General features: G+C 42.9%; 1 protein-coding gene across 2 annotated transcripts; it reads left to right on the top strand.

Moving 5' to 3' along the window:
- The first annotated feature begins 212 nt into the window (after positions 1 to 212).
- Positions 213 to 12,650, top strand: LIN37 (lin-37 DREAM MuvB core complex component). Of its 2 annotated transcripts, XM_089478656.1 has the most exons (10): positions 214 to 353; positions 1,462 to 1,516; positions 2,824 to 2,899; positions 4,614 to 4,664; positions 5,177 to 5,206; positions 6,804 to 6,889; positions 7,045 to 7,211; positions 8,660 to 8,809; positions 9,928 to 10,001; positions 10,534 to 12,650. In XM_089478656.1, exons 2-10 carry the CDS (start codon positions 1,483 to 1,485, stop codon positions 10,613 to 10,615), a joined length of 750 nt encoding a protein of 249 aa, XP_089334782.1. In that variant the 5' UTR covers positions 214 to 353; positions 1,462 to 1,482; the 3' UTR covers positions 10,616 to 12,650. The 2 variants fall into 2 exon arrangements, with proteins under 2 accessions (XP_089334783.1, XP_089334782.1); XM_089478657.1 differs by lacking the exon at positions 5,177 to 5,206 and having other exon boundaries at positions 213 to 353.
- Positions 12,651 to 12,862: the final 212 nt, after the last annotated feature.

The following is a 12,862-nucleotide window of genomic DNA, read 5'->3' on the forward strand; positions in this document are numbered from 1 at the left end:
GTAAACTGTTTCCAGCCAACAGAAACGCAAAGCTAACCAGGACTACATTTCCCAGAAAGCATTGCGTCGCTGGCTCCACGTGACCGGAAGCCCTCTCCCGGCGGAGTTCACGTCCCAAACACTACAAATACCGTCATGCTTCGAGGCAAAATGTTAAAAAGTGGCTTTAAAAGACTCCAATGGGAGACTCATCCACAAAATGGCGGCGCCATTGCCTGGGCCTACAGTTCCCAGCATGCAATGCGCCAAGGGCGGTTGGTTTGTTTTGTCTGTCTCCTCCATCGCTGGCAGCAGGAAGGAAGGAAGGCAGTCAGCTCGGGTTCGCTCTGGACCAGCTTCTGACCGAGAGAAAAGTAAGCCAAAGGGTCTCTTCCAGGAAAAGGCCAGTCAGGATTAAGGGAGGCTGGAAGTTAAGGCACACAAGGGCTGTGCATCTTCACTGGAGAAAGAATCCAGGTTGAGACCGCTTTATCTGCCCTGGCTCAGTACTAGAGGATTCTGGGAACTGTAGTTTTTAGGGAGACATTTAGCCTTCTCTGTCAGAGATAGCTCTGGTGCCACAGTAAACTACAATTCCCAGGATTCCATAGTACTGAAAGCTGTCTCAAACTGGATTGTTTTGCAGTGTGTATGTTGTGGGGCCCAGAGGGGACCCTGGCTCAAGGCTATGGAATTCTGGGAGTTGGAGTTTGTTGTGGGCCCAGAGCGGAGCTGGACCCCACAACATACTCCAACTCCCAGAATTCCATAGCCTTGAGCCAGGGTCCCCTCTAGACCCCACAACATACTCCCAGAATTCCATAGCCTTGAGCCAGGGTCCCCTCTAGACCCCACAACATACTCCCAGAATTCCATAGCCTTGAGCCAGGGTCCCCTCTAGACCCCACAACATACTCCCAGAATTCCATAGCCTTGAGCCAGGGTCCTCTCTAGACCCCACAACATACTCCCAGAATTCCATAGCCTTGAGCCAGGGTCCTCTCTAGACCCCACAACATACTCCCAGAATTCCATAGCCTTGAGCCAGGGTCCCCTCTAGACCCCACAACATACTCCCAGAATTCCATAGCCTTGAGCCAGGGTCCTCTCTAGACCCCACAACATACTCCCAGAATTCCATAGCCTTGAGCCAGGGTCCTCTCTAGACCCCACAACATACTCCCAGAATTCCATAGCCTTGAGCCAGGGTCCCCTCTAGACCCCACAACATACTCCCAGAATTCCATAGCCTTGAGCCAGGGTCCTCTCTAGACCCCACAACATACTCCAACTCCCAGAATTCCATAGCCTTGAGTCTTGTGTAAACCCAGACCTTGCCTAATTCTGTAACAACACGAATTAACTTATGCAGTCTGCACTGTTCTTATTTTAAATGCTTATCTTCATTCAGTATGGTTATTACAATTGTGTCTTTTCCAAATGTCTTGTGAGAGAATGTTGTTGTTGTTGTTTTCCTTTCAGGGAACAGAATCCTAGATAAACATGCTCCATCCAAAGGTGAAAACAGAAAAGACAGGTAGGCTGCTGCCTTGGAAACATTTGGCCATGAATGGCAAAGTCAAGTCATTGGTATTAACAATCTGTTTACAGGCATCTATATCCTTGAGTGGGCAATGGAGGGAAGCTGTTGGCCATCCAAGGGTGCCATTTAGTCCCCTTGACCAGGAGCTGGGAACCTCTAGTTTCTTGTTGCTATCCTACTACTCCTATTAGTAGTTGCTACCCTACCAGTCCCAGTTAGTAGTGCTAACTGGAACTGATGGGAGTGGGAGTCAGCTTCCCCACTTCTGACCTAAGCAGCTGCCAATCCTTGCAGACAGATAGGCTTTAACTTCATTAGCTACAATGCAAATTCTTTTTAAAAGTTCTTTAACAGCCTAAATAGTTCTGAGAAACACAGAAGGCAGTGACCTCTCCTTCCCTGGAGGCCCATAAACAGAGGTTGGCTTCCCAACTTTCAGGAATGCTTTAGTTGCATAGTCCTGCATGGCGGAGGTTTGGACTAGTTGGCCCTTGAGGTCCTTTCTCTATGTCTCTGTGAGTCTAATCTATGGCCCAGTGGCTATCTGGATATCAGAATCCCACCTAATTCTGGCTACCACAATTCAAAAAGGACATTGAGAAACTGGAGCGTGTCCAAAGGAAGGTGACTAAATTGGTGAAGGGTCTGGAAAGCATGCAGTATAAGGAACGACTTAGGGATCTGGGGATGTTTAGCCTGGAGAAGAGATGGTTAAGAGGTGATATGATAGTCGAGTCTGTGGGCAGAGTCATGGCACAGTGTCCTGATGACACACACGCTGACTCCACCCCCAGAGTGCCATGATGCCACATGTAATGGAAAGAAAGCAAATGACATGTCTATAGTATATGTAGGGGGGCAACTTTGGCCCTCCAGATATTTTTGGACTGTAACTCCCATATCCCTTGTTATGGTGGTAATCGGAGCTGTAAACCTCAAACCTCAGGTGAGCCAGAGTTGTCTGTCCCTGCTGTACACAGCATATTCAGCCTTTTGTGAATGGAAGGGGGGTAGTTCTATCCCCATCTTCCCTGTTAGTCTGTGTCATCTCCTATGTCATTCTAGAGAGTCCTCTGTCTTCTAGTGCATATATCCTTGTTCACAGGAGGCTGGGAAGTTCAGAGCCAACAACAGTTATCTCCCTTCTATCAGCAGGAGCATCTTGCAAGTTCAGGTGTTTGTGGGATTTCTAGATTCATACCAGTGGAAAGATCTCATACTGTTCTATATAAACGGGAGGCATGATAATATGCTTTCTGCAAGAATAACTGCTTTCTCTCTCTCCTGTGGCCCTATTCCAGATCTAGAGACCGCCAATGCTCGAACCCGCCTTGATGCTGTTCTGCAGTGCCTGCTGGAGAAGACCGATGCTGACCGGTGTGTATCAACAGATACTTCAGGATGCAAATCTGAGCATTGTGTAAAATTACCTTAGGACTAGATAGCCACCTTCAGATATAATAGCCTTCTTAATAGCCACCTTCAGATATAAAGGCCTCTGGCATAGACCAGGTATGGAGGAACCTTTATCTGTCTAGGGGTCAAATAACAATTTTAGGCATATTTCAGTGACTGTGCTGCAGTAGAAATAAGAGTTGAGAGTGCTGAATGGAACCAAAGAGATGTGGGAATGGGGGTGGATGTAATTCTTACCAATTATGGGCACACAAATGACAACTTGATTCTAGGCAAGTCTACTGAACAGCAAGTACAAGTACAACTTGAGCTTCCTGGTCTGCAAAGCCAGGTTTACTGTTGTATGATAGTTTCCCAGACTCAAAGCAGAATTCACGTCCTTGTGACAGATTCTGGACCTTAAAGTATATTCTGATATCATCACCTATGAAACCAGGAATCTAGAATTTGTTGACATTTCCAGCACTTACTCTGTTATGTCTTATAGACCTTCGAAATTTTTAATGGCACTGGATAACAACAATATGCTATTTTTAGATAATTTTGCTGACCAACTCAATTACAAGACCAGACATGAAGAACTGGGTTATGAAATGGGCAACTTTATTTCTTCAAGATCTGCAAAAACGAGGGGGGGGGAACCTTGTGCAGATGGTTTGCCCCAGCCTTCTCTGGGCAAAACACCAGAGCCCCAAGGGCATTCCAGAAGTGGGTTGCTACCTGGCTAGCCCACATCTGGAAGCCAACCCAAGACTCTCCCATTTAACTCACAAGACTTAGTGAGGTTTTAAATCTCAGGCCAGCCCCAAGGCAAGTCTCTTTCCCCTCTTGTTTAGTCACAACACCTAAAAGTCAGTTCCAGAGATCTTACCTTCATCCTTTTAGGTGGGTGCCTAGTTATTCGCCTGAACCTCTGTCTCCCTTCACCTATGCCACAGATATGGGGCAAGCATCTGTTTAACTGCTGTCCCCCAGTAGGTCGGCTAAACAGGCCAAAACCCCTATTTCTTTCAGGTCTCGAAGAAATAGCTGGTTCCCCATTTCAGGAAGGTGGATGCCTTCTGCTCTGTAAAGCTCAGGCAAACCTGTGGGCTACATTTGCACCACCGTTCCCTGTTCTTGATACAGATAACATAACAAAGTTGTTTCCTGTTGCTTCATGGCTATAGTGCCCTCAAGATATGTTTGAGTGCAAATCCTGCCATTTGTTCACAGCATGACTGACAATGATGGGAGTCAGTGTGATAAACTTGGAGGGCACCAGACTGAAAAGTGCTGCCTATGAGGGTAAAACCACTCCAAGAGGTTCAAATTGCAAAGAAGAAAATTTTGACTAAACTAAAGGAAGACCTTCCTAAATGTACAAACTATTGAAGAGTGGAACATACTACCTAAGAAGTTGTGGAGGTTTGAAATCAGGTGGCACATTTCCTATATTGGCAGAGGTCCCTTCTAATGCTATGATTCTGTTTTGTTTTTTAAATTTATATCTATTTCATTTATTTTGCATGGGGCTGGTCTCAACTCATGCAGAAGCAGAGCCTGAATGCCTTGTGGGACTGTTTTGCAGCTAGATCTTTCTTCTGTAAGGAGCAACATTGTCAGTATTGGGAAGCTCTTAAGTGAGAAGCCAAATTAAATAAAGCTTATTTTCCCTATTGATTCGTTGTTTCAGGGAACAAATGGAAGAGGATTCTGGAAAGACAGCATCAGATGTTCTCAGCAAGTAAGAAGCCATGAACTGTTATTTATTTTACTAGTTGCATTTATGTCTTATCTTTCAATGGGGAATCTTACCCACTTTATCCTTGCAAAAGCACCTCTTTGTGGTATCTCAGGTTGTACATAAACCAGTAGTCCAAGATCACAGCAAAAAAACTCACATTTCAATAAAACTATCATTCAGTGACAACTCGGGTAGGGTTCAGCTGGAGCCCTCCAAACCTGAGCTTAGAACATGGGCAGGGTCATTTACATAATGGCGGTCCTTTGAATAGAATGGTTCCAAACTGTTTATCCTGACTTTATCATACCCAGAGTATGGAGAAACAGCTAAGTTCCTTACAACTGCACAAACTGTCTGGGATGGAGCACACTGAACGATCAAGATATATAATAAAAATAGGTAGAAAACACATTTTCTCCTTTTTGAGAAGCTCGCCTCAGTTGATAATCACGAACTGTGTTTCTTGCAGCTGCTCTGAACACTTTCTAACCTCTCTTGCTTTGTGGTTCCAGGGACTCTTCTCCTACTGCCACAGGAAAGAGGTATAGTGGTTATAGCATCTTTTCCACTTACTGATGACCATTATATAGGAGACTTGAAATGTGAATATTCTTACCAGCCAGTCTTAGGATATTCAGATTATTTTATTTTATTTATTTATTTATTTGTGGTTTTTATACCCTGCCCTTCAGCCCTAATGGCTATCAGATGTCTGTGCGTGTGTGTTGTGTGCTTGTAGGAGAGAGCGAGAGAGAGAGAACTGCACAAGTACGTATATACACATGATTTTTGCCTTTCAACATTTACCACAGCAGTTCTGACTGCCAAAAAGAGAGACTGTCTAAAAGAGAGTCAGCAGTATCACTCCTTGTCTCAAAAACATTATTTTGTCTGGTATGCACAGTATTTAGAACCCAGTCATGGAGTTTGTTTAAATTGGGGGCGTAGGGGATTGTATGCACAAATGTGTATGTTCCAACTCTGGATTGTAACAGTCATCATTATTAGGCTGATTGTAAGCATCCTCTTTAATAATGGTAGTATTAAGCTGGTTGGTGACACAGTTATGGAATGTAGTTTGGGTTATAGCTGAAAGAACCAGAATTCAACAACAGTGTTGCTAGGTAGGCCACCACTCCTTTTGTCCATTGTCTATTTGGCCAGGAGGTGCCTAGAGCTTACAAGACATACCTAGTCTTGCTTCTCCATGTAGTGGTCCTACCATTCCCTTGTTCTTCCTTTTACAAAAGACATAACCAAAACCACTCTTTTTTATTATTTTTAACCTCTCTAGCAAGCCTGACCTCCTTCTGCACTTTAGCTTTTCTGACTTTCTCCCTACATGACCTGGCCATTTGTGGTAATTCCTCTTTGGTGATTTCCCCCCTGTTCCGTTTTTTTTTTTAAATGTTTGTTCAGCTGAAAGATTTTTAGACATCTATCCTGGTTTCTTTAAACACTTCCCAATTTTCCTCCACACTGGAACTATTTGAAATTGTGCCTTCAAAGTCTGGGATGCGTGTCTGATTATGCTTGGCTTCCCCTTTGTACCGTAGAATAAACTCCAGGAGAACATATCACTCACATCTAAATATCCCATCATTTCCCCACCATTAACCAGATCTCACTGTTGGTTAGGATCAGATCTAAAATAGCTGATCCCCCACATGCCTCTTCCCACCTTCTAGGTAATAGAATTATAGAATTGTCTGCGAGGCAAGGAATTTTTTGGCAGAGTTTGACATACAACAAATATCAGAATAGTTGACCGACACACACACACCCCATTACTACTACAATTCTCCTTTCTCAGTGTGTGGCCATCTGTTTCAGGAAGGCATCATCTAAGTCTTTGGTCTGATTTGGAGGCTGATAATTGACTCCACAATGACATCCCTGTGAGTGTTAGAAAAAACTGATCAAGTGATGTAATCCAGAGATTCTTAATCTTTGGTCATATGCAGGCTTTGGATCTCAATTCCCAGACACTCCAACTAGCATGGCCCAACTAGTATGGTCAGAGATTCTAGGAAGCCCAAAACATCTGAAGGAAAAAAGCTCAGAGAATCAGCCCCCCTACTCAGTGAAGGAATCAACAACCACTTGCACAATTTCCAACTCTTTTTTTTCCTCTCTCAGGCCTTCTGGACGGTTTCCCCACCACCGTCGCAAGAAGAGAAAGGAGATGGATGATGGACTCACCGAAGGCGGGCAGCAGAAACAGAGTGAGTAAAAATGCTGAGAAGGCCTTTTATCCTGTGAGCTTACTACTGTCTTCTGTGAAAGGCAATGAGTTCAATCCTCTTTTCTTCTAGAATGGTGTGTAAGGGACTGCCTTGTCAATCTTTATCTGAAACCCTTGCTCCCTTGTTCTTTACAGATACCTACGTTATCAAGCTGTTTGACCGGAGTGTGGACCTGGCACAGTTCTCTGAGAATACTCCCCTCTACCCCATTTGTCGGGCCTGGATGCGGAACAGTCCCACAGTGCGGGAGCAAGAGCGATCTCCTAGCCCTAATCTGCCCCCCTTCCCTGAGGATGAGGAGGTACTTTACAAAAAGGTCCTGTAGCTGGAAAAAGAGGCTTCTTACAGAGGGAATTAAAGTACAGTGCTCCATCCTATGCTTTTTTATGATGCTTAAAATTCTTTTGCATGTGTTGTCTTGTTAATTCTCACAATTAAGGTGGCCAGACTGAAAGCTGGAGGGGCTTCTGTACATTTAATGATGGTGCAGAAGAGAGACTCACCATGGTGTAATGGTTTGAGTGTAGGACTAGGACTCTAAAGATCAATTTCCCGCTTGGCCATGGAACCTCCTGGGTGATCTTGGGCAAGTCACACCCTCTTAGCTCCAGAACCCCCCCCCCCCAATAAGTTAGAAATGATTTGAAGGCACACAACAACATTAACAACAACAAGAGGGAATTTCAGCAGCTGTTGCTTGTTACCTAGTTGTATAGTTCTGTTATTGTTGTGTGGATTTCCAATTTACAGTGACCCTAAGGCAAACCAATTCTTGGCAAGGTTTGTTCAGAGGGGGTTTACCTTTGCCTTTCTCTGAAACTGAGAGAGTGTGACTTACCCAAGGTTATCTTGTGGGTTTCCATGGCCAAGCTCAAATCCAAACCCTGCTCTCCAGAGTTGTGGTCCAACACTCAAGCTACTACATCACACTGGCTCTCTCTTCTATACAACAGTTAAAAATATAAGAGCCTTCTCCAGTGTTTATTCTGGCAACACTAGTTACAACAGACCTTGAAAGCAATACATTAGTTTTATCTTTGTGTGGGGCTGAGCTTGAATAATACCTCTTAAAAGTCCTTGCTATGTTTCTGCTTGAACCTAATATATAATTATTACTTTATCCATATATATATATATATATATATATATATATATATATATTCATTCTACCTTTGAGAAGCTTAGGGCTTAAGCAGCACTCTCACAAAAGCCCTGTGAGGTAGGGGAGGCAGAAACTGCGAATGACTGGCCCAGGGTTACCCAGTGAGACTACAGTAGGCTCTTGGTATCTGCTGGGGTTTGGTTCCAGGATTGCCTGAGGATACCAGCCACCTCCCTAGCATCTGCTGCCTGAGGCAGCTGCCTCAGTCTTGCCAGGCTCTGCAGAAACTGGTAAAACCCCCATACCTAGAACAGAGGCCTGTAAAGACTTTCCCACCCCAGACATCTGTACAAATGTATAGATATCAAGAAACTAGGATGGATGACTAAAGAACTTTCAATTGAGCTAAATTTTAAAAAGAACATGTATAAGAAATGGAAAAGGGGGGAATCACCAAAGAGGAATTCATACAAATAGCTAGTACATATAGGGGGAAAGTCCCTTCATATCCTAGCTTGAACTCCTTTATGGTAAGGATGGAGTATAAAAAAAAAGAAGTTCAACAGAATGCAGTGGCAGCATGTCAATGTCATACGTGAATAGAAATTAAAATGGTGTATTTTCTCTCCTATTGTCTTTAATCCCAGGGGACTGAGGGACTGAATGGAAGGGTTCAGGATGTTTTTAAACTGCCACCTCCAACCGCCTGCCAGACAAATGCCATGGGGGAGCCAGTTAATCTACGGATCCCATCCCCACTAAAGCCCGAAGAGGAGACAAAAGCAGTTCTTGACATGGTCAGAGCACCCTCAGGGGAGGGAGAAAAGCAGTATAAGTGGTCTCCTGTGTCAAATTGAAGCTACCTTAAATGCTGTGTCAAGATCAGAGATTTCCCACTGTACATATTCTTCCCAGGCTTGAGCATGTCATGAGGCAACATGAAATTGCTGCAGGTTGTAGAGTGCCCATGCTTTGAGATCTTTTGGGGACGCCCTTCTCTGTCCCCCCAGCCTTACAGGTATTTTTGGTGGGAACATGAGAGAAGGCCTTGGAATATTGGAAGGAAGAATGTTGATATAAAATCTGTACAATGTTGTAAACAAGCTAATCAGATAAAAATTATAAAAATTAATACTGTGCAGTACGGGAAAAATACATTCTCAAAGTATACATGATTATGAAGCTAAATTAAACTAAAAATCCAAAAGCATTGGTAAATAAAACAGTTGAGAATTAAAAACAATGAGGGAAGGAGTTCCATATTTCACTATGGAGCTGCAAGAGGAAAAAGACCCAAGCTGAAGTAAAGAAGAAGAAACCCTTGGTTGGAGGAAAAACATACATTTCTTAGCATAAAGATTCCATGTAGACCAATAAAAAGAAATGATGGTTGAGAGGGGAGCTATGTCATCATAGGAAATGCAGAGTAGGTAGGGTGTGCTTGTGTGTGTATATATGGATGGATGGATGGATGGATGGATGGATGGATGGATGGATGGATGAGCAAGTAAGCAGGCAGACAGAAATAGGAGGGCCATCTCAGTTGTTTTGTGTACATGCTTGTGGGGTGCTGGTGTGAGTTGGATAGGGATAACAACTGAAACACAAGAGGTGAGCTAAGTCAATATATAGAATGTACAGTAGGTTTTTTAATGCATGTATGGTGTTGGGTGCTATGATGAGTGAGATAGGGGTTTCCATCTATCAATTGTGCTGTTTTGTTGGCTTCCCCCCAGTAAACCAGCATATTCCATGACAATCCCAGTGTTTTCTTGCTGATCAAAGAGTTTGGATAGTAGCATAGTTGATTTGCTAGCTCTGCTGGTCAGGCATTCCTTTATTGAAAACCTTCTGCGGCTTTAGGGTGAGCAAAATGCTGACACCTTGTCTTTTTCTCCACATGGCCCTACTCCAGGCCTCTGACCCAGTGCCATCAATGTCCACCCTCATCTATGAGAACATGGAGCGGTGGAAAAAGATCCGGCAGAGGTAGGAAGCTAGTGGACTAAAGGCAGCAGGTGGAGAGTTTGTAAAAGACATGGGGATGGTAGTGGGGTAATGACAGATTTGGGAAGGATGGAGAATTTTTGGCCTTCCAGATGTTTGGACTACATAACTTGCATGGGGTTACCATCTCTGTTTCTGGTAAAATATCTGTGTTTTATGACAAGCAGTAGTTTAAAAAGTGACCACGGTGCAACAGTATGACACACCTGGAAACATTACAACTTGCCTCCCCTCTACAACCTCATGTTTTTCCCAGGAGTGTAATATAACTCTTGTACTTGGTTTTTGAACAGTGAATTCCAAGCAGGTAAATAAAACGTATAAAACTGTAAAGCAGAGGTACTGTAAGAACCTTTTCAGATACTTTGAATTATAGTTTTCATAGTCACTTTCTACTGGCCATTTTAGGTAGGACATATGGGACTTGTAGTCTAGGAATTCACTGGACTGGAGGGAGCATATGGTGCAAAGATCATATGAGCCGCAACTGAGTTGTACCCTTTTACTTTTACAGGTGGAAAGAGGCTTCACACAAAAATCAGCTACGCTATGCAGGGAGTATGAAGATCCTGAAGGAAATGTATGAGCGGCAGTAAGGAACGGGGTACTTCTGCAGACAGCTCAAGTCACGTTATGGCCATTTTGTTTGTTGGGTCTCGTGTGCTCCTGGAAATCCAGTTTGTTCTGTGGATTTGTCTTACCTGCTTCTGATATTGGATAGCAATAAATGTCAATATTTGGAATATTTGGAGAATGCGAGGAAGTGTGTGTGTGGATGTATACCTCAATTAATGAAATAGATGTGTTCCTGGGCATTATTTCTTTAACAGAGTGTTTGGTACCAGAGGCAGAAATAACATGGCAAGAATAAGGCTACAGTGCAAAAAAAGAAGAAGAACTCAACTTATTTCAGCAAGCCTGTTATTAAAAACTAACACTATGAACATGTGAAAAACACAGTATTTCAGGTGAGGCCTGACCAGAGCAGAATAAAGTGATATTATTCCCTCGCTCTAGATAGACACTATATTTCTATTGTTGCAGCCTTGAATTACATTGGCTTTTTTAGCTGCCACATCATGCTGTTGACTCATGTTCTGCTAGGACTCCTTTCACATGCCAAGCCAGCTATCCCTGATCCTATATCTGCATTTCTTTTTTTCTATCTCACTGTAGTACCTTATGTTTCTCCCTGTTGAAATTCTTTTTGTTAGTTTTGGGGCAAATTTCTAATCTCTGAAGATCATTTTGAATTTTGATCCTGTCCTCTGGGGTATTAGCTGCTCCTCCTAATTTGATGCAGATTTGATAAGCAGGCTCTCTATTCCTTCATCCAAGTCATTCTGAATAGCACTGAGCCCAGGACAGAACCCTATGGCACACCACTAGTCCCTTCTCTGCAGGATGAAGAGACAGTCTGTGTCAGATGCTTAGTTAACTAAGGTATGCCTCTTTCACCAGTCAGCTTGAACGATGCAGAAAATACCATACATAGTGCAGGTTTAGACATGGAAGGAGGAGGAGTAAAAATAGGAGGAAGGAACATCAACAATCTAACAGAAGCTGACGAAACCATACTGCTAGCAATAAACATCATAGACTTGGAACAATCACTAAAAAAAAGTCTAAAAAGAAAGCAGAAAGACAGGCCTAATGTTAAACGTGAAGAAAACAAAAATAATGACCTTGGAGGATTTATATAAATTCAACCTAGATAACAAGGAAATCAAAACAATTAAAGATTTCCCATACTTTGGATCAAACATTGATCAGAACAGAGACTGCAGTCAAGAAATAAGAAGATTAGAATCATAGAATAATAGAGTTGGAAGACCACAAGGGCCATCCAGTCCAACCCCATTTTGCTATGCAAGAACACAGAGTCAAAGCATCCTTGACAGATGGCCATCCAGCCTCTTTAAAGACTTCCAAGGAAGGAGACTCCACTACACTCTGAAGAAGGAGTTTGTTCCACTGTCGAACAGCCCTTACTGTCAGGAAGTTCCTCCTAATGTTGAACTGGAATCTCTTTTCCTGTATCTTGCATCCATTGCTCTGGGTCCTAATCTCTGGAGCAGCAGAAAACAAGTTTGCTCCCTCCTCAATATGTCATCCCTTCAAATATTTAAACAGGGCTATCATATCACCTCTTAATCTTCTTTTCTCCAGACTAAACATCTCCAGCTCCCTAAGGCTTTCCTCATAGGGCATAGGCTAGTCAAAATCCTAATGTATAAAGATATACAGCTGAACACTAAAGTCAGAATCACCCAAGCTGTTGTATTCCCCATCACTGTGTATGGATGTGAGAGTGGAATAATGAAGAAAGCAGATAGGAAGAAAATCGATTCATTTGAAATGTGGTGCTGGAGAAGAGTGCTGAGGATGCCATGGACAGCCAAAAAGACAAACATAGGTCCTGAAACAATAGGATGGAACAATAGGATGGGGAAAGGAAGAAGAAGACAAATTATTTTTCCCTCTTGAAAGGAAAGAAGAGCAGAGGAAGAAAGAAAAGAAGAGTGAAGAATGGGGAAAAAAATAATTATAGGAGGAGTATGAAAATGTACTTAGGGTTTGTATGGTTGTGGGTGTATCTTATTATATTTTCATATTTGTTTTGTATGTTATTCAAGCAATAGAATTTATAATTAAAAAATATTTTTCCTTCATGCCTTGGTCTTGCCTGTTTTTAATGATGGCTGACAACATTCAGTCGAAGATATTTAGAACTGAACCTGTTCTAATCATAGCTCCACCTTAGCTTATATTACAACATGACAAACGTGAACCATGGGAACTACACTGATGCTCATTACATTTAACACAGACAAGTGACTTGT

Source organism: Sceloporus occidentalis, unplaced genomic scaffold (assembly GCF_023333645.1).
Source record: "Sceloporus occidentalis isolate IW3139 unplaced genomic scaffold, rSceOcc1.0.p SCAF_13, whole genome shotgun sequence".
NCBI lineage: Eukaryota > Metazoa > Chordata > Lepidosauria > Squamata > Phrynosomatidae > Sceloporus > Sceloporus occidentalis.

Bases quoted from the DNA above. Each gene is read 5' to 3' on its own strand.
- LIN37 (XM_089478656.1), top strand. From the start codon at position 1,483: ATGCTCCATCCAAAGGTGAAAACAGAAAAGACAG. The intron at 6,890-7,044 runs GTGAGTAAAAAT...TGTTCTTTACAG, and splicing joins AGGCGGGCAGCAGAAACAGA to ATACCTACGTTATCAAGCTG. The intron at 10,002-10,533 runs GTAGGAAGCTAG...TTACTTTTACAG, and splicing joins TGGAAAAAGATCCGGCAGAG to GTGGAAAGAGGCTTCACACA.